This window comes from Phoxinus phoxinus (assembly GCF_949152265.1).
Source record: "Phoxinus phoxinus genome assembly, chromosome: 16".
Lineage (NCBI taxonomy): Eukaryota > Metazoa > Chordata > Actinopteri > Cypriniformes > Leuciscidae > Phoxinus > Phoxinus phoxinus.
Window position 1 is genome coordinate 642,805 of NC_136891.1, and position 22,500 is coordinate 665,304.

Consider the following 22,500-nt stretch of genomic DNA (forward strand, 5'->3'; position numbering starts at 1 on the left):
GCGCACAGCCCTGCTCCACGCCACAGAACATGGGAAACTCCGTGAGCGAGAGCGTCTAACTGCAGTGCTGCCTTCATGCCAACATGACAACTAGTGTGATTTTCAGGAGTTTGGTAAAGAGGCCGGACCTGCAGACGAAGTCAAAGGCCTTCATCAGATCAACACACACACACACACGCACACACTCATATTCACACACACACACACACACACACTCACACACACACACTCATATTCACACACACACACACACACACTCATATTCACACACACGCACACACTCATATTCACACACACACACACACTCATATTCACACACACACACACACTCATATTCACTCACACACACGCACGCACACACTCATATTCACTCACACGCACGCACACACACACACTCATATTCACACACACACGCACACACTCATATTCACTCACACACACGCACACACTCATATTCACACACTCACACACGCACACACTCATATTCACTCACACACACGCACACACTCATATTCACACACTCACACTCGCACACACTCATATTCACACACACACACACTCGCACACACTCATATTCACACACACACACTTTATGCTAACAGTCAGAAGTCAGTTCAGAACAGTGAAGTTTAGCGTTTATCTTCCTGTGTGTGTGTGTCTCTCTCTCTGTGTGTGTGTGAATATGAGTGTGTGTGTGTGTGGTAATATGAGTGTGTGTGTGTGTGAATATGAGTGTGTGCGTGTGTGTGTGTCTCTCTCTCTGTGTGTGTGTGAGTGAATATGAGTGTGGGTGCGTGTGTGTGTGTGTGTGTGAATATGAGTGTGTGTGTGAATATGAGTGTGTGTGTGTGTGTGTGTCTCTCTCTCTGTGTGAGTGTGTGTGAATATGAGTGTGTGCGTGTGTGTGTGTGTGTGAATATGAGTGTGTATGTGTGTGTGTGTGTGTGTGTGTCTCTCTCTGTATTCACCGCCACTAATCGCATTCTATATTAACGAGGATGTTCGTTCAAACCACATTTGCCTCCATTAATAATGCACACGCTTGGAATTGCTTCTGCGCATATGATAATTGTGTGTTTATAATATCTGCACAGGTATGAGTGTTCTGGAGATGTGTGTGCAATCAGCCGTTAATCGCCTCGTTAATAATGCAGAGTCTGATGATGAAGCCTCAGAGTAAACATTAAAGATAGCTTCCCTCGGCTCGCACTTTATTAAAAATCATATAAACTGCTCTGGAAATCAAAAAAAACATTTTGGTTGAAATGCCCATGTGCTTCCAGGATCTGGGCCTGATTTACAGACAAATACATTTAGAAACTATGTCACAGCACAGGTATTAAACTACAACACACTGATCAACTCACACATATAATGATTTATAATAGTTTGTATGACTTATAATTATACGCTGGTGTTTCTGACGTCACAAACTACCTTGTAACCAATCAGATCAACGTGTGATCGTCAACCAGTGGATCTCTGAGTGAGTGAGTGGAGGCGGGGCTCATTTGCATATTCATAGAACCGCGCATACTAAATGAGGCAAGAGTGTCGAGTTACATTCAAGATATTTTAAGGCATGAAGAAAAACTTTTAAATATGTAATTTTGGTGATAAAAGATGAGTTTAAGGGATACAACGATGAAAAAAAAAAGTATTTTCACTGAGAAGTTGCTTGTAAAATTCGCAAGCAATTAAAAATTAACAGCAAGGAACGTATTAAATCAAACATTACATTTTGTAGTAGTAACTGAAATGGTATTTTCTTATAAAACCATCCAATAATCTTCCAAAATATCCAAAAATAGTGTAGTCACTTCACGTAAGCCAATGGATGAGCTGAAACGGGAGTTTATGCAAATCAATTAATCTCACATATAAGTCATACACATTTTGTCCTACATGGTAAAATGCATTTAAGGCAATTCCATATTTTCTTTTAAAAACATTATATTAAATGGAAGCTCCTCTGTTGATATTGAAGATCATCTGTTACTGATGAGAACCTTCAGGACTCAATCGCATTATTAATATCGATAATGATGGAGAAGAGCTGATGGGCGCGTTAATGAGTCATAATCGCCATCGCGGGCTCGTCTTAACGAGCTCATCATCCTAACTCATCCACGAGCGATGCTTCTCACACACACACACACACACACACACACACACACACACACACACACACACACACACACACACTCGTCTTTAGCCTTCAGTGTCGACATCATCGCTTGACTGAAACTCGTCTTCATCGCATTCTCCACGTCTCTTTGAACGAACACAGGATCTGGCCGCTCAGACTCCCGAGGAACGCTGGGATTAACACTTCTAAAAATAATTACCCAGCATGCAGTGCTGCAGGCGTTCTCTGCGAGATAGTTGCCAAGTCCGCTTATAATAAGCGACTTTGGGCTTTTTTTATTAGTAAGTCGCGTTAAAACAGCACGGGTTGCGGGTTGCGTTTTTTTGGGCTTATTAAAAAAATATGGTTGCTTGTTAGGAAAATCTGACAAGCAACTTAGTTTTCTTTACATCTATGGTCACGGTTGCCGTTTTCACAATCTCCAATACAATGATTGACACTGTCTGCTTATAGCTATAGCCAATCAGTGCAATAATATAAGTGCTGTGGCATAATTCGTCAAAACATTCCGCCGAATCCGCCCCCTTATCCCCCTCATTGGAGGAAAAATCACGTTCAACGTGCAGGCGCGCGCAACGCTGTGTAAGCTATGATAGACGTAAATAAATACAAACATTTCAATTTCTACAAAATATGCCTCCAACGAAGTGGTCCAAGCATGGCAAAAAGTACAACAAAGACTGGGAAAAGGATAAACAACTTAAAGACTGGATAGGTCAGCCTCACAGGTGATCGGAGATGAGGATAAGTTAGTGCGTGCCCTCCGCTTTGTTGCAGTTCGCTGATTTTTTTTTTAATCCTTTTTTTCCTAATCTGTTCATCCTTTTGTAATAAAGGAGTTGTTGCAGGCTCATTTATCGGTAATAAATAATAAATGATAATGCTGAAAGTTAAATAATATAATAATATTGGGCGTGTTTTGGGCTTGTTTTTGAAGCTTCAGTTGCTTATTTGTCTCGCGAGAGTTGGCAACTATTCTTCGCCCCTAGAAGAGCGTTTGATCCGAAGTGCCATTTTGCAGTGAGATTTGTTGGCATTTCCTTTTAAATATCAGATGGGGAAACTGTGCAGCGGATCGTGAAAGCCATTTCTAGCTAACACTGAACATTCTCTCAAAAGTTCTGAACAAACGTTCTTCTGGTGTTTTATGTTCTCAAACCGCGAGCACATAATGGTTATTATTACAGTGTTCATGGAGGTTTCGTTGACTTGCGTATTAACCCGTTATTTGAGGACCAGAGAACTTTTAAAAGTCATGTTGTTCTGCAATGTTCAATAAAAGGCCCGTAACGACGTCAACTCTAAAGATATAGTTTTAAAAATCGTTCTCAATTTAAAAGATTCGATGGAATCACTTTCAGAACGATTTTGTTCCAGCTGATGACGATCACTGACAGCCAATCAGAATCCACCCTGCTTTAAAGAGACAGGCGACAAACTGCAGCGCTTATAAACAGGTCGATATCATGTATTGGCGTTGACACTAATATAGTTATAGTTATTGTACTTGGTGTGAAATGGTGTATGTTCGCAAAAGTTAACAATAATCAAGAAAAAAATATATTAAACATTCAGAAATAACGTTTTCATAACTTAATGGGAACACAAGCCAAACGTGAGGCATCATCTCACAATCACCAATATTAAAACATTTCAGCAGAAAATGTACTAAAACTAATTAATATCGAAAGCATGACGCATTAAGTCACAATTAACATATAAATGTCACATGAACACATGAATCATTTTCACATTTTATTTTACACAACGTAACATGTTTGTATGCAGTGTCCGTATTATTCCATAAAACAAAGAAATATACAAGTCATAGTATTATTTTACTATATGCAGGAATTTAATTTGTGCTTTAAAAAACATCGGCTTGTCCATTGTACTTTCGTCTGTGTCCGATCCTAAAGTCTGATAGCGACTGTCTGAGAACACACCGCTAAACGTCTCGATCTTCCTCAGTTTCTGTCTCGGTTTCCAGAACACACATCTGACCGTTCTTACATCAGGACGCATTTACTGGAGAAGAACACAAGATGTGAAATAAGTCTCTGATGTCCCCAGAGTGTGTGTGTGTGTGAGTGTGTGTGTGTGTGTGTGTGTGTGTGTGTGAAGTTTTAGCTCAAAATACCCCACAGATATTTTTATATCGCATGTTAAAGTGTCACCTTTTGAGGGTTTGAGAAACACACCGTTGTGTGTCTGTCCCTTTAAATGCAAATGAGCCGCTGCTCCCGGCACTGGGGGCGGAGCTTCAAGAGCTTAGTTAGTTGGTGTATTTATGAAGCTTATGTGTCAATGATCTTCTAGTCACTGATTAGCATATTCTGTCATGATAATCTATAATTTTATGTTTTATGTTTAAAGTTTATGTAAATTCTAGGGTTGGTGATGTCACTAACCCGGGAGGAATGTCGTGTAGTTCCTGCCAGCAGTTTGTTGTAGTCCTTAAAAAACTATTTCTGTAAAAGCAAATATCTCCTTTGAACTTTGAGCGTTGAAACTTTGCAGATGTTGTTTATGATCAAACACAACATTACACACTAACTACAGTTAGAAAAGTCAAATCAGAATCAACCACCGCTTTAAAAAAATTATGGGAATCTGCTTAAAAGAAGAACAAATATCTGCCAATGGGGTCAGAAAAATAACTTTCTCTGAATTAAAATGATTTCACGGACCCCATTGGCAGATATTTGTTCTTAATGTAAGATCAAACTCACTTCATTTGAATGGATTTGTCAGTCGTTTTGCTTTTTCTCCACTAAATATCTTGATTTAAGAACGTTTAGATATTTAACTTTGGAACACGACTTGTTTAGATTTACGGCTTTGACTTTATAGCAGTTTTAGAGTTCAACATGTTTCATAAAATATACATTTTACATAAAATAATGTTCATAAATCATTTTCAGAACTTTAAACCTGTATAGCTTTTGGTCTTACTTTTTAAACCTTTTTTTTTTTTTACTTCAACAACAATCTCCCAATCTTCTTTAAAATGAGACCAAACTGAAGTCTGTTCACCAGGACATGTTCTGTGCACTATGGACCAATGTGTAGCTTTTTTAAAATTAATGCACTTGTTTTAAACTCAAACTCACTTAGTTTTGATGGATTTGTCAGTCGTTTTGCTTCTTCTCCACTAAATATCTTGATGTAAGAACGTTTAGATATTGTGCTGAGAGACACGAGACAGATCTGCAGTGTAACACACACACACACACACACACACACGGTGTCCCTGGACCACAGCAGTGAAGTGCAAAATCCTCCATTATAATGTGCTTTCCAGAACCCACTCCGACTGGGTCAGAGCCGATCTCGGTCTCTCGCCGGCGGCCATCTTGGGAATATCCCCCCCGCTCACGGATAAACTGCGCTTGGAGCGGCTCAGGCTCGCGGGCGGAGGCTTCAGACCCGCGTACGGGTGTTTATATGTCTCTACGCTGAGGGAGTGACGTCGGCTAACCCGAACACATCCCACCGGCACCGTCTTGTACTGGTGCAGGTTCTGGAGCTTCGCTCTTCGGGACGCCGGCGTCACCATGGTCGAGTACGCGCGCACCGCGGGCAGAACCTTAGCCGAGTTGTTCTGGTTGGGGTTGTCCGGCGTCTCCATGGTCGAGTACGCGCGTACGGCCGCATGATGAACCTTAGCCGAGTTGTTCTTGTTGGAGTTGTCCGGCGCCTCTATGTTGATTTGCGTGTCGCGCACCGAACGCAACGGACTCGGGGACGCCGGATGCCAGCTATGGCTAGCCGCGGATGTGCTAACGGTGCAATTCGACGGTTTGGCCGGGATGGATTCCGACTCCGGCGACACTTTCCGACACGCATCCGGACCCAGAATCTGCTTAGACATGGACTTGATGACGCCGCAAACCTGAGACTGTGAGCGCATGTCGCCTAGCTCCACTCCTTTATCCGCGCCGTCGGGCTGGCACACGCGGTAGCGCGCGATGAGGAAGATGATGAACGCCAGGACTGATGCTACGATGACGCCGCCGATGATCACCACGATGGTGCCGCCGAGGAACTGCGACTGCATGAAGTGACAGCGCATGTACTGCGGCTCCGTGGAGAAGTGAACGCAGCCCACCACGCGCGTGGCCGTTAGCGTGGTCATGGCGTCGTCGTAGATCGCCAGAACGCAGAGGTCGTACATCGTGCCGGCCGCCAGATTGTTGACCGTGATGCTTTTACTGGTCGGAGGAATCATTCTGCGGAGAGAGAGACAGCAGTCAACAGACATCGGCTACAACTAGCCAAAGTGCTAAGCTAGTTGAACGCTGAAGGTCGTCACAACTCGTGCACCATTAGTATAAACGGTAGTGAAAATTCCAGAAAGAAAAAGTGCACTTTAAATACTCAATGACGCAGTTAATTAAGCGAAGAACGGCATTGAATGACAAAATAACCGTATAAATTACACTACTAGACGGTGGAGTGTATAGTTCGTCATTTGGAAACAACTTGACAACAGAATCAATGCGCTGTTCGTCACATGATCTTCTGTGGGATTGATTGATTGGAATAATTATTTTAGCGCTTTTGAGGAAGAAATCAAGAGGAAGATCAATGATAAATCAATGTCATGTCCAACAAAACCATTTGAATTATCATTTGAGTTTTGATTTTGATAATTTGATTTATTTAGGTTCTGAACAAACGTTCTTCCAGTAACATTAATAGAACGTAAAGTTATCTGGTCTTTAGTAATGTAAACATTATTTATACATCGGTCATGGAACTTTTTTCTGAAGTGCTTTAGTTTGATGGTCATCTAAATTAAACTTTTTTACGCTTTTTTTAAACGTTCTGTCCGAAAGTTCAGAAACATTCAAAAGTAAAATCCCATAATGTTTGAAGAATGATAAACAGTTTCTCCAGAGCCGCTATATATATATAAATGAACTAAATTAATAACTTTTTTACACAGTTGCTCATCATTTGAACACTTTAGTTGGATAACTTCCATAAAAAGTCTGTCAGCACACCTAATCTTTCTAGCGGCAGCATAAATACAGTCCAATGATGGGATTTAACTATAAATTAAATAATTATAGGAAAGTACGACAGACAAAACTAATAATGTGTATCTTTACCAACATGCTAACCAAACGCAGTAACCACAACAGTAAATGGTTTACATGAGCAAAAGAACAGCTTTACAGAGTCATTGCATCAGGAGTTGGTGGGACTGCACTCATCCCGCTGAACGTATTTGAATCATTAAAACAAATCAACTCATTAATTCGGGAAATCACTGGTCGCGCTTTAGCTTTGAGGAAACATTGCATTGTGTGTTAGTGCGTTCTGTGTGTGAATGAGCTGTGAGGAACATTACTGGAGCACAGCTTTATATAAGCCGCTCGCAGCCGTCCTCCTCTGAGGGAGATCGAGTGAAGCGCATCCGCAGGCCAGCAGAGTATAGTCATGAAGCGCCAGCATCTCTCGTTCCCAAACCCAGCGCCAGCATCTCTCGTTCCCAAACCCAGCGCCACATCTCCGCCATGACCCGCCGAGGCCCCGCGCGGCCACACCGCCGCCGTCCTCCAGCACGGCTTCACCGAACATGTCGTCCGTGACTCAGGCTGATTATGGACGTTATGTAAAGAAGTTTTAGCAGCTCAGACTCTATATGCACAGCTCTCGGGGCGCTGCATTATTTAAGGACAGGTGAATAAAACATTCAACTAATGGAGTTTTGGTTTCTTGCCACTGTCGCCTTTGGCTTTTGGCTTGCTCAGTTGGGGACATTTAATAATCAACATTTAATATTCAACAATATTATTGATCTCCTGCACTGACAGCATTATACGAGAGCTGAGCTGGACGATGACATCACGGTTCTCTCCAGAGCCGCTATATATATAAATGAACTAAATTAATAACTTTTTTACAGCAGAAATGAAGCATCACTGAACTTGCGTAAGCCGGACTGTGGCGCTATTCTCTTCTGGAAACACACTTTGCTGCAGTATTTCCTGTTATCTCTGTAAAGCTGCTGTGAACTCTGTGTTGTAAACATCGCTGTATAAATAAATGTGACTTGACTTGACTAATAGATATCTCTCTCCTTATTTAATTGATTCAATGCATTTAGAATTGCAAAATATTTGGTATTGCAAGTTTTCTGAAATGTTATGTTTAAATATGCAAATGAGGCATTATCTAATTAAATATGCACCAAGTTCCAGAACATAAATCTGAACAGTGAATAAAGCCAGGTTCAAAATTCTTGTTTGACTTTGTTGACACGATAGAGTTAAAGGTTTTTATAGAGGGGATTTGGGATTTCTCTTTTTATCACTCCATAAATCAGAAAATACTGTCAACTGACTGTAAAAATACATATTCGCCATGATTTTAGGAATAAAATGTTAAATAAATATGAGGTGAATGATATATAAACAAACCCCTCAGTAAAATCCTTCAGAATATAGATGTGAATAAACCTGTAAATGTTGGTGTGTGTAAGTGATGCTGAAGTGGAGATAGAAACTGTTAGAGATATGCAGTGCGATGGAAATAACAGATGCAAATATATAAATACAGGTGAATAGAATTTAAAAAAAAAAACTAATAAATATATTTCTACTATCTCAGTTAATTCAATGCATTTAGAATCGCAAAGTTTTTTGTATTACAAGTTTTCTAAAATGTTATGTTTAAATATGCAAATGAGGCATTATCTAATTAAATATGCACCAAGTTCCAGAACATAAATCTGAACAGTGAATAATGCCAGGTTCAAAATTCTTGTTTGATTTTGTTGACATATTCGAGTTAAAGGTTTTTATAGAGGGGATTTGAGATTTCTCTTTTTATCACTCCATAAATCAGAAAATACTGTCAACTGACTGTAAAAATACATATTAGCCATGATTTTAGGAATAAAATGTTAAATAAATATGAGGTGAATGATATATAAACAAACCCCTCAGTAAAATCTCTCAGAATATAGATGTGAATAAACCTGTAAATGTTGGTGTGTATACGTGATGCTGAAGTGGAGATACAAACTGTTAGAGATATGCAGTGCGATGGAAATAGATAAAGTGATGTTTATAAAAGCAAAACTCAAAACTGACCAGTGCATGGATCACTAGTTGTGCATGCAGTGTCTCAGGTGTGTGTACAGCAAGAGTCTCACCTGTACACTAGCGAGTCGTCGTAAGTGCCGTTGTACTGGACCTGGAACATCCGAATGCCGGGGATATTCCGCTGAAAGTTGAACTTCACCAGAGCCGAAGAGGCGGTGATCTCCGAGATCAGGACTCTCTTCTCCGGGCCTCCTTTAGTGTTGCCGACTGCAGAGCCGGCGTCGGTCTTGGCAGAAGTGGCGATGTCGGAGGACCCCGGGTCTGGCTCCTGGACCAAGCTGGTGTCGTTGGAGAAATGCGGGAGTTTGGTGATGGTCAGATACACGGTTTGCTGAGCCTCCCCAGACGGGTTTGATGCGACACAAGTAAAAGATCCCGAGTCCTTCACCGTGCTGATCAGAATATCCAGCGTCCCGTCGGCGTGGACGACGGTCCGACTGGAGTTGAACACTAGCCTCCCGTCGGGCGCGATCCAGTGTATGACGGGATCCGGGTCGCCGCGGGCTTTGCATCGCAGAGAAACCTGCTGGCCTTCAAGCGCGCGGGTTTCTTGCGAGTGTCGAGTGATTAGCGGCGGCTCGCACAAGAACTCCTCCTCGGAGACGGTCCAGAAGTAGCGTCCGGCGAGATGTTGTGGCGCCGCGCACGTCTCAAGATCGTCCTCGCGCCGTAGCCGTCGAAGCCACAGCAACTCGCAGTTACAATGCAGCGGGTTTCCTCCGAAACTCAGCGCGAACGATGACGGACCCAGAGCGCCGGATGTAGCGAGAACTCCTGCGCGCTGGAAAACCGGGTCGGGCGGGAGCTTGTGCAGCTTATTAGACGTGACGTCCAGCCGCTTGAGCTTCTGAAGCCCGGAGAACGTTCCCTCGGGGATGTAGTTGATCATGTTATGATCCATGTTTAAAGTGTGCAAGCTAGTCATGAGCTGGATGGCGATCCAAGGCGCGCTTTCCAAGTTGTTGTAGGACAAATCGAGCTCTTCGAGGGCCAGGAGGTCGTTAAACGCTCCTATGTGGATGTGTGTGAGCTGGTTATTATTGAGGTTCAGATGGTGGAGCTTCGACATGCCGCTGAACGTGTCGTTCGTTATATGCGTCAAGCGGTTGCTGTCCAGGTGGAGCGCGCGCAGGTTCTCGAGGTCGTTGAACGCGTGAGGCGTGACGGAGCCGATCGTGTTCCTCGAGAGCGTCAGGTCCACCAGTTTGGTCATGTTGGCGAAGTCCTTGCGCTTGATTCCCGTGATGAAGTTGTCCCCCAGCCGGAGCTCGACGGTGCGCCGGTCGATGTTCGGAGGGACGAACAACAGGCCCTTTTTATCACACAGGGTTGCCAGGTTGGGGGACAGAATCTGGCAGATGCAACGCTTGGGACACACTTGGATCTTCTGGGCTTTCAACGCCATTACAACAACAACCATCAAATAAACGAGTAGCATCTCCATCTGGGTCGCTGGGATCGGTTACACACCCTGTGGGGGAGCAAGCGGGAGAGAATCAATACTTTAATCAGCAAGGACACATTCAACTGTGACAGTAAAGACATTTATAATGTGACTAAAGACTCCTTTTCAAATAAATAACTTTCTATTCACTAAAGAATCCTGAAAAATAAAAAGCATTGACAAATCTACTGTTTTCAACACTGATAATAATCATAAATCATCAGATCATCATATTATACTGATTTCTGGAGGATCATGTGACACTGAAAGTTCCAATCAAAACTAACTTTAGCTGGAAAGTAACATTATTCAAGAACCGCTATAAAGCCAAAACAATCTGTTACCTTAAATTATACGATTATCTCTGGAAAGTTGAAACAATCTACATTGTTAAAGGATAATTCCGGTATTTAACCCCTTGAGTCTATATTGTAGTTTGTTTTGGATGAACAAGAGTGGTGGACAACATTTCTTTGACAATGGTTCCTCTCTCGAGTTTTTGACTATAATAGAATTGGCCATGGACCCATTTAACATTGGAGTCAATGGGCATGTCCGAAAATGTCATTAAAACAGCCAATAATGTTCGTTTACAAAACTGTTAAACTCACCGAGTGGTTAGTGATATTCGTTGATGATTATAAACAATATATCGTCGCAATATATGATTCCAATCCGTTTATTTTACTATAGTGGAACTATTTTCTCAGACACTTCACAACCGTGTAACTTCCGCTCAATATTTGAATCTGAAGCGTTAGCACACTCCCGACCACTGGATGGCGATAACCGATGTTTATGTCTCGCGGGACACTCGCGGTCACAGTCGAGTTCAACTTCATATTGCACTGGTCAGTGGTCACGTCTTTCAGTATTTCCAAGGTTTAGTTTGTTTATTTGGCTTACTCTCCCGAGCACAGTTGCTCTGCTCGCTCGCCTTATGAGAAACGGAAGCGAGCGAAAAGACGACATCGACCAAATGTAAACAGCCCCCTCTCCGTTACCGGTAGCGCATTTATATTAACCAGCACTCAGTCCTTCAACAGAAGTCAATGGGATTTTACAAAATGACGAATAAAACACGACAGAAACTGTATTTCGCAACACTTTTTGTTTCTGGATCATCAACGAACACCACTAACCACTCGGTGAGTTTAACAGTTTTGTAAACGAACATTATTGGCTGTTTTAATGACATGTTCGGACATGGCCATTGACTCCAATGTTAAATGGGTCCATGGCCAATTCTATTATAGTCAAAAACTCGAGAGAGGAACCATTGTCAAAAAAATGTTGTCCACCACTCTTGTTCATCCAAAACAAACTACAATATAGACTCAAGGTGTTAAATACCGGAATTATCCTTTAACAGCGCTGTATAAATGAAGATGACTGAAGACTGGAGTAATGATGATAAACTCAGCTTTGATCACAGGAATAAATTACACTTTACTGTATATTCACATAGACAACAGATGATTTACATTATAATAATACTTCACAGTTTTACTGTATTTTTGATCATATGAATGCAGCTTCGGTGAGCAGAAGAGACTCTTGCAGAAACATTAAAACAATTCAAATTAAACTTCTGTATGGTAGTGTACACTATACAAAATGATTTAGAGTATGTTTTGTAAAAAAAAAAAAAAAAAAAAAAAGGTTTTGTGCTTCAAACCATTATTTTTTAATTCGATGTGTTCTTAGTAAATAATTCAGAGTGAATATTATTTATTTTTCAGTCTTGCATTGAAGTATTTCCTTTATCTTCCTTTTAACGTTTTTCTGCTATCTTTACCTCATGTTTCTCACAGACATCACGTCTGAAGCGGTCGGGGACACTCATGCTAAAGCTCACGCTGTTCCTGATATGATGATGAGCGCTTTCATCTGTGTGTTCGTGAGATTAAAGACTCGGCAGAATTATTCTGATGTCTCTAAAGACAAAAGCATCCGCACAGATGCAGACCCGTCATTGATTCGCTCGCTCTTCATAGTTCCTCGTGTTACTCATTAACATGCACAGGATGAGAAACATATTCTCTGAATGACTCTAAAGTCCTTGACAAGATATAACATTTCGGTTTTGATTAGAATGGTTCTTTGCAAAGATCATGAATGTTTAATTGGGGAGTGTTTAATTGTATTATCCGGTCTCGGATAACTAAGCCTGTCCCATTCATTATTTCTCAATGTTATTTGAACGTTCAATACTTCCAGATTTTTAAATGTTTAAAAAAAAATGTTTTTGCTTGCTTATGTGAACGTTAAGTATGGAAACTTGATTCAGCCACAGAATAAGACATTTAAAAGATCATTCTGACTTTATATCGCGCAATTGTGACTTTATATCGCGCAATTGTGACTTTATATCGCGCAATTGTGACTTTATATCACGCAATTGTGACTTTATATCACGCAATTGTGACTTTATATCATGCAATTGTGACTTTATATCTCGCAATTGTGACTTTATATCACGCAATTGTGACTTTATATCTCGCAATTGTGACTTTATATCACGCAATTGTGACTTTATATCTCGCAATTGTGACTTTATATCACGCAATTGTGACTTTATATCTCGCTATTGTGACTTTATATCACGCAATTCTGACTTTATATCACGCAATTGTGACTTTATATCTCGCAATTGTGACTTTGTATCACGCAATTGTGACTTTATATCACGCAATTGTGACTTTATATCACGCAATTGTGACTTTATATCACGCAATTGTGACTTTATATCACGCAATTGTGACTTTATATCACGCAATTGTGACTTTATATCTCGCAATTGTGACTTTATATCACGCAATTGTGACTTTATATCTCGCAATTGTGACTTTATATCACGCAATTGTGACTTTATATCACGCAATTGTAACTTTATATCACGCAATTGTGACTTAATATCACGCAATTGTGACTTTATATCTCGCAATTGTGACTTTATATCTCGCAATTGTGACTTTGTATCACGCAATTGTGACTTTATATCACGCAATTGTGACTTTATCACGCAATTGTGACTTTATATCACGCAATTGTGACTTTATATCACGCAATTGTGACTATATCACGCAATTGTGACTTTATATCACGCAATTGTGACTTTATATCACGCAATTGTGACTTTATATCACGCAATTGTGACTATATCACGCAATTGTGACTTTATATCACGCAATTGTGACTTTATATCACGCAATTGTGACTATATCACGCAATTGTGACTTTATATCACGCAATTGTGACTTTATATCACGCAATTGTGACTTTATATCACGCAATTGTGACTATATCACGCAATTGTGACTTTATATCTCGCAATTCTGACTTTGTATCACGCAATTCTGACTTTATATCCCGCAATTGTGACTTTATATCACGCAATTGTGACTTTATATCACGCAATTGTGACTTAATATCACGCAATTGTGACTTTATATCTCGCAATTGTGACTTTATATCACGCAATTGTGACTATATCACGCAATTGTGACTTTATATCACGCAATTGTGACTTTATATCACGCAATTGTGACTTTATATCACGCAATTGTGACTTTATATCACGCAATTGTGACTATATCACGCAATTGTGACTTTATATCTCGCAATTCTGACTTTGTATCACGCAATTCTGACTTTATATCCCGCAATTGTGACTTTATATCACGCAATTGTGACTTTATATCACGCAATTGTGACTTAATATCACGCAATTGTGACTTTATATCTCGCAATTGTGACTTTATATCACGCAATTGTGACTATATCACGCAATTGTGACTTTATATCACGCAATTGTGACTTTATATCACGCAATTGTGACTATATCACGCAATTGTGACTTTATATCACGCAATTGTGACTTTATATCACGCAATTGTGACTATATCACGCAATTGTGACTTTATATCTCGCAATTCTGACTTTGTATCACGCAATTCTGACTTTATATCCCGCAATTGTGACTTTATATCACGCAATTGTGACTTTATATCACGCAATTGTGACTTTATATCACGCAATTGTGACTTTATATCACGCAATTGTGACTTTATATCATGCAATTGTGACTTTATATCTCGCAATTGTGACTTTATATCACGCAATTGTGACTTTATATCACGCAATTGTGACTTTATATCACGCAATTGTGACTTTATATCACGCAATTGTGACTATATCACGCAATTGTGACTTTATATCTCGCAATTGTGACTTTATATCTCGCAATTGTGACTTTGTCTCGCAATTGTGACTTTGTCTCGCAATTGTGACTTTATATCTAGCAATTGTGACTTTATATCACGCAATTGTGACTTTATATCACGCAATTGTGACTATATCGCGCAATTCTGACTTTATATCATGCAATTGTGACTTTATATCACGCAATTGTGACTTTAAATCTCGCAATTCTGACTTTATATCTCGCAATTGTGACTATATCACGCAATTCTGACTTTATATCACGCAATTGTGACTTTATATCACGCAATTGTGACTTTATAACACGCAATTGTGACTTTATATCACGCAATTGTGACTTTATATCACGCAATTCTGACTTTATATCTCGCAATTGTGACTTTGTATCACGCAATTGTGACTTTATATCACGCAATTCTGACTTTATATCACGCAATTGTGACTTTATATCACGCAATTCTGACTTTATATCACGCAATTGTGACTTTATATCACGCAATTGTGACTTTATAACACGCAATTGTGACTTTATATCACGCAATTGTGACTTTATATCACGCAATTCTGACTTTATATCTCGCAATTGTGACTTTGTATCACGCAATTGTGACTTTATATCACGCAATTCTGACTTTATATCACGCAATTGTGACTTTATATCACGCAATTGTGACTTTAAATCTCGCAATTCTGACTTTATATCTCGCAATTCTGACTTTATATCACGCAATTGTGACTTTATATCTCGCAATTGTGACTTTATATCTCGCAATTGTGACTTTATATCTCGCAATTGTGACTTTATATCTAGCGATTGTGACTTTATATCTTGCAATTGTGACTTTGTCTCGCAATTGTGACTTTATATCATGCAATTGTGACTGTCTCGCAATTGTGACTTTATATCACGCAATTGTGACTTTATATCACGCAATTCTGACTTTATATCACGCAATTGCGACTTTATATCACGCAATTGTGACTGTCTCGCAATTGTGACTTTATATCACGCAATTGTGACTTTATATCACGCAATTCTGACTTTATATCACGCAATTGCGACTTTATATCACGCAATTGTGACTTTATATCTCGCAATTGTGACTTTATATCATGCAATTGTGACTGTCTCGCAATTGTGACTTTATATCTAGCGATTGTGACTTTATATCTTGCAATTGTGACTTTGTCTCGCAATTGTGACTTTATATCTAGCAATTGTGACTTTATATCTCGCAATTGTGACTTTGTATCACGCAATTGTGACTTTATATCACGCAATTCTGACTTTATATCACGCAATTGTGACTTTATATCACGCAATTCTGACTTTATATCATGCAATTGTGACTTTATATCACGCAATTGTGACTATATCTCGCAATTCTGACTTTATATCACGCAATTGTGACTTTATATCTCGCAATTCTGACTTTATATCACGCAATTGCGACTTTATATCACACAATTCTGACTTTATATCTCGCAATTGTGACTTTGTATCTCGCAATTCTGACTTTATATCACGCAATTGTGACTTTATATCGCGCAATTCTGACTTTATATCACGCAATTGTGACTTTATATCACGCAATTGTGACTTTAAATCTCGCAATTCTGACTTTATATCTCGCAATTCTGACTTTATATCCCGCAATTGTGACTTTATATCTCGCAATTGTGACTTTATATCTCGCAATTGTGACTTTATATCTCGCAATTGTGACTTTGTCTCGCAATTCTGACTTTATATCTCGCAATTGTGACTTTATATCACGCAATTGCGACTTTATATCACGCAATTGTGACTTTATATCACGCAATTGTGACTGTCTCGCAATTGTGACTTTATATCTCGCAATTGTGACTGTCTCGCAATTGTGACTTTATATCTCGCAATTGTGACTTTATATCTCGCAATTGTGACTTTGTCTCGCAATTCTGACTTTATATCTCGCAATTGTGACTTTATATCACGCAATTGTGACTTTAAATCTCGCAATTCTGACTTTATATCACGCAATTGTGACTTTATATCACACAATTGTGACTTTAAATCTCGCAATTCTGACTTTATATCATGCAATTCTGACTTTATATCACGCAATTCTGACTTTATATCACGCAATTCTGACTTTATATCTCGCAATTGTGACTTTATATCACGCAATTCTGACTTTAAATCTCGCAATTCTGACTTTATATCACGCAATTGTGACTTTATATCACGCAATTGTGACTTTAAATCTCGCAATTCTGACTTTATATCTCGCAATTCTGACTTATTATCCCGCAATTGTGACTTTATATCTCGCAATTGTGACTTTATATCTCGCAATTGTGACTTTATATCACGCAATTGTGACTTTATATCACGCAATTGTGACTTTATATCTCGCAATTGTGACTTTATATCACGCAATTCTGACTTTATATCACGCAATTGTGACTTTATATCTCGCAATTGTGACTTTATATCTCGCAATTGTGACTTTGTCTCGCAATTGTGACTTTGTCTCGCAATTGTGACTTTATATCTCGCAATTGTGACTTTATATCTCGCAATTGTGACTTTATATCACGCAATTGTGACTTTATATCACGCAATTGTGACTTTATATCTCGCAATTCTGACTTTGTATCACGCAATTGTGACTTTATATCACGCAATTGTGACTTTATATCTCGCTATTGTGACTTTATATCACGCAATTCTGACTTTATATCACGCAATTGTGACTTTATATCTCGCAATTGTGACTTTGTATCACGCAATTGTGACTTTATATCACGCAATTGTGACTTTATATCACGCAATTGTGACTTTATATCACGCAATTGTGACTTTATATCACGCAATTGTGACTTTATATCACGCAATTGTGACTTTATATCTCGCAATTGTGACTTTATATCACGCAATTGTGACTTTATATCTCGCAATTGTGACTTTATATCACGCAATTGTGACTTTATATCACGCAATTGTGACTTTATATCACGCAATTGTGACTTAATATCACGCAATTGTGACTTTATATCTCGCAATTGTGACTTTATATCTCGCAATTGTGACTTTGTATCACGCAATTGTGACTTTATATCACGCAATTGTGACTTTATCACGCAATTGTGACTTTATATCACGCAATTGTGACTTTATATCACGCAATTGTGACTATATCACGCAATTGTGACTTTATATCACGCAATTGTGACTTTATATCACGCAATTGTGACTTTATATCACGCAATTGTGACTATATCACGCAATTGTGACTTTATATCACGCAATTGTGACTTTATATCACGCAATTGTGACTATATCACGCAATTGTGACTTTATATCACGCAATTGTGACTTTATATCACGCAATTGTGACTTTATATCACGCAATTGTGACTATATCACGCAATTGTGACTTTATATCTCGCAATTCTGACTTTGTATCACGCAATTCTGACTTTATATCCCGCAATTGTGACTTTATATCACGCAATTGTGACTTTATATCACGCAATTGTGACTTAATATCACGCAATTGTGACTTTATATCTCGCAATTGTGACTTTATATCACGCAATTGTGACTATATCACGCAATTGTGACTTTATATCACGCAATTGTGACTTTATATCACGCAATTGTGACTTTATATCACGCAATTGTGACTTTATATCACGCAATTGTGACTATATCACGCAATTGTGACTTTATATCTCGCAATTCTGACTTTGTATCACGCAATTCTGACTTTATATCCCGCAATTGTGACTTTATATCACGCAATTGTGACTTTATATCACGCAATTGTGACTTAATATCACGCAATTGTGACTTTATATCTCGCAATTGTGACTTTATATCACGCAATTGTGACTATATCACGCAATTGTGACTTTATATCACGCAATTGTGACTTTATATCACGCAATTGTGACTATATCACGCAATTGTGACTTTATATCACGCAATTGTGACTTTATATCACGCAATTGTGACTTTATATCACGCAATTGTGACTATATCACGCAATTGTGACTTTATATCTCGCAATTCTGACTTTGTATCACGCAATTCTGACTTTATATCCCGCAATTGTGACTTTATATCACGCAATTGTGACTTTATATCACGCAATTGTGACTTTATATCACGCAATTGTGACTTTATATCACGCAATTGTGACTTTATATCATGCAATTGTGACTTTATATCTCGCAATTGTGACTTTATATCACGCAATTGTGACTTTATATCACGCAATTGTGACTTTATATCACGCAATTGTGACTTTATATCACGCAATTGTGACTATATCACGCAATTGTGACTTTATATCTCGCAATTGTGACTTTATATCTCGCAATTGTGACTTTGTCTCGCAATTGTGACTTTGTCTCGCAATTGTGACTTTATATCTAGCAATTGTGACTTTATATCACGCAATTGTGACTTTATATCACGCAATTGTGACTATATCGCGCAATTCTGACTTTATATCATGCAATTGTGACTTTATATCACGCAATTGTGACTTTAAATCTCGCAATTCTGACTTTATATCTCGCAATTGTGACTATATCACGCAATTCTGACTTTATATCACGCAATTGCGACTTTATATCACGCAATTGTGACTTTATATCTCGCAATTGTGACTTTATATCACGCAATTGTGACTTTATATCACGCAATTGTGACTTTATAACACGCAATTGTGACTTTATATCACGCAATTGTGACTTTATATCACGCAATTCTGACTTTATATCTCGCAATTGTGACTTTGTATCACGCAATTGTGACTTTATATCACGCAATTCTGACTTTATATCACGCAATTGTGACTTTATATCACGCAATTGTGACTTTAAATCTCGCAATTCTGACTTTATATCTCGCAATTCTGACTTTATATCACGCAATTGTGACTTTATATCTCGCAATTGTGACTTTATATCTCGCAATTGTGACTTTATATCTCGCAATTGTGACTTTATATCTAGCGATTGTGACTTTATATCTTGCAATTGTGACTTTGTCTCGCAATTGTGACTTTATATCATGCAATTGTGACTGTCTCGCAATTGTGACTTTATATCACGCAATTGTGACTTTATATCACGCAATTCTGACTTTATATCACGCAATTGCGACTTTATATCACGCAATTGTGACTGTCTCGCAATTGTGACTTTATATCACGCAATTGTGACTTTATATCACGCAATTCTGACTTTATATCACGCAATTGCGACTTTATATCACGCAATTGTGACTTTATATCTCGCAATTGTGACTTTATATCATGCAATTGTGACTGTCTCGCAATTGTGACTTTATATCTAGCGATTGTGACTTTATATCTTGCAATTGTGACTTTGTCTCGCAATTGTGACTTTATATCTAGCAATTGTGACTTTATATCACGCAATTGTGACTTTATATCACGCAATTCTGACTTTATATCATGCAATTGTGACTTTATATCACGCAATTGTGACTATATCTCGCAATTCTGACTTTATATCACGCAATTGTGACTTTATATCTCGCAATTCTGACTTTATATCACGCAATTGCGACTTTATATCACACAATTCTGACTTTATATCTCGCAATTGTGACTTTGTATCTCGCAATTCTGACTTTATATCACGCAATTGTGACTTTATATCGCGCAATTCTGACTTTATATCACGCAATTGTGACTTTATATCACGCAATTGTGACTTTAAATCTCGCAATTCTGACTTTATATCTCGCAATTCTGACTTTATATCCCGCAATTGTGACTTTATATCTCGCAATTGTGACTTTATATCTCGCAATTGTGACTTTATATCTCGCAATTGTGACTTTGTCTCGCAATTCTGACTTTATATCTCGCAATTGTGACTTTATATCACGCAATTGCGACTTTATATCACGCAATTGTGACTTTATATCACGCAATTGTGACTGTCTCGCAATTGTGACTTTATATCTCGCAATTGTGACTGTCTCGCAATTGTGACTTTATATCTCGCAATTGTGACTTTATATCTCGCAATTGTGACTTTGTCTCGCAATTCTGACTTTATATCTCGCAATTGTGACTTTATATCACGCAATTGTGACTTTAAATCTCGCAATTCTGACTTTATATCACGCAATTGTGACTTTATATCACACAATTGTGACTTTAAATCTCGCAATTCTGACTTTATATCATGCAATTCTGACTTTATATCACGCAATTCTGACTTTATATCACGCAATTCTGACTTTATATCTCGCAATTGTGACTTTATATCACGCAATTCTGACTTTAAATCTCGCAATTCTGACTTTATATCACGCAATTGTGACTTTATATCACGCAATTGTGACTTTAAATCTCGCAATTCTGACTTTATATCTCGCAATTCTGACTTTATATCCCGCAATTGTGACTTTATATCTCGCAATTGTGACTTTATATCTCGCAATTGTGACTTTATATCACGCAATTGTGACTTTATATCACGCAATTGTGACTTTATATCTCGCAATTGTGACTTTATATCACGCAATTCTGACTTTATATCACGCAATTGTGACTTTATATCTCGCAATTGTGACTTTATATCTCGCAATTGTGACTTTGTCTCGCAATTGTGACTTTGTCTCGCAATTGTGACTTTATATCTCGCAATTGTGACTTTATATCTCGCAATTGTGACTTTATATCACGCAATTGTGACTTTATATCACGCAATTGTGACTTTATATCTCGCAATTCTGACTTTGTATCACGCAATTGTGACTTTATATCACGCAATTGTGACTTTATATCACGCAATTGTGACTTTATATCACGCAATTGTGACTTTATATCACGCAATTCTGACTTTATATCACGCAATTGTGACTTTATATCTCGCAATTGTGACTTTATATCACGCAATTGTGACTTTATATCACGCAATTGTGACTTTATATCACGCAATTGTGACTTTATATCACGCAATTGTGACTTTATATCACGCAATTGTGACTTTATATCTCGCAATTCTGACTTTATATCACGCAATTGTGACTTTATATCACGCAATTGTGACTTTATATCACGCAATTGTGACTTTATATCTCGCAATTGTGACTTTATATCATGCAATTGTGACTTTATATCACGCAATTCTGACTTTATATCACGCAATTGTGACTTTATATCACGCAATTCTGACTTTATATCACGCAATTCTGACTTTATATCACGCAATTGTGACTTTGTATCATGCAATTGTGACTTTATATCTCGCAATTGTGACTTTATATCACGCAATTGTGACTTTGTATCACGCAATTGTGACTTTATATCACGCAATTGTGACTTTATATCATGCAATTGTGACTTTATATCTCGCAATTGTGACTTTATATCACGCAATTGTGACTTTATATCACGCAATTGTGACTTTATATCACGCAATTGTGACTTTATATCTAGCGATTGTGACTTTATATTAGGCAGAAATCAGTCTAATATGATGATTTGATGATCAAGAAACATTTATTATTATGATCAATGTTGAAGAAC

The 22,500-nt window shown here is 38.4% G+C and overlaps 3 protein-coding genes across 3 annotated transcripts in view; all 3 read right to left on the minus strand.

Moving 5' to 3' along the window:
• Window positions 1–22,500, minus strand: part of LOC306983387 (uncharacterized protein) — a gene marked incomplete at its 3' end in the record, with an annotated part of 471,868 nt that overhangs the window by 39,638 nt on the left and 409,730 nt on the right. The gene's annotated exons all lie outside the window — the stretch shown is intronic.
• LOC307012755 (leucine-rich repeat and fibronectin type-III domain-containing protein 5-like) lies at window positions 3,791–8,175 on the minus strand. The gene has a single exon (XM_079639771.1). It carries the CDS (start codon window positions 6,411–6,413, stop codon window positions 5,436–5,438), a length of 978 nt encoding a protein of 325 aa, XP_079495897.1. The 5' UTR covers window positions 6,414–8,175; the 3' UTR covers window positions 3,791–5,435.
• LOC307012754 (leucine-rich repeat and fibronectin type-III domain-containing protein 5-like) overlaps window positions 9,314–22,500 on the minus strand; it is a gene marked incomplete at its 3' end in the record, with an annotated part of 16,053 nt that continues 2,866 nt past the window's right edge. The window contains exon 2 of the mRNA XM_079639770.1: window positions 9,314–10,738. Within this exon, the coding sequence (XP_079495896.1) occupies window positions 9,314–10,711 (1,398 nt within the window). The 5' untranslated portion in view covers window positions 10,712–10,738. The remainder of the gene's footprint in view (window positions 10,739–22,500) is intronic.

Excerpts from the sequence above, each read along its gene's own strand:
- LOC307012755 (XM_079639771.1), bottom strand. The coding sequence starts at position 6,413 with ATGTCTGTTGACTGCTGTCTCTCTCTCCGCAGAATGATTCCTCCGACC.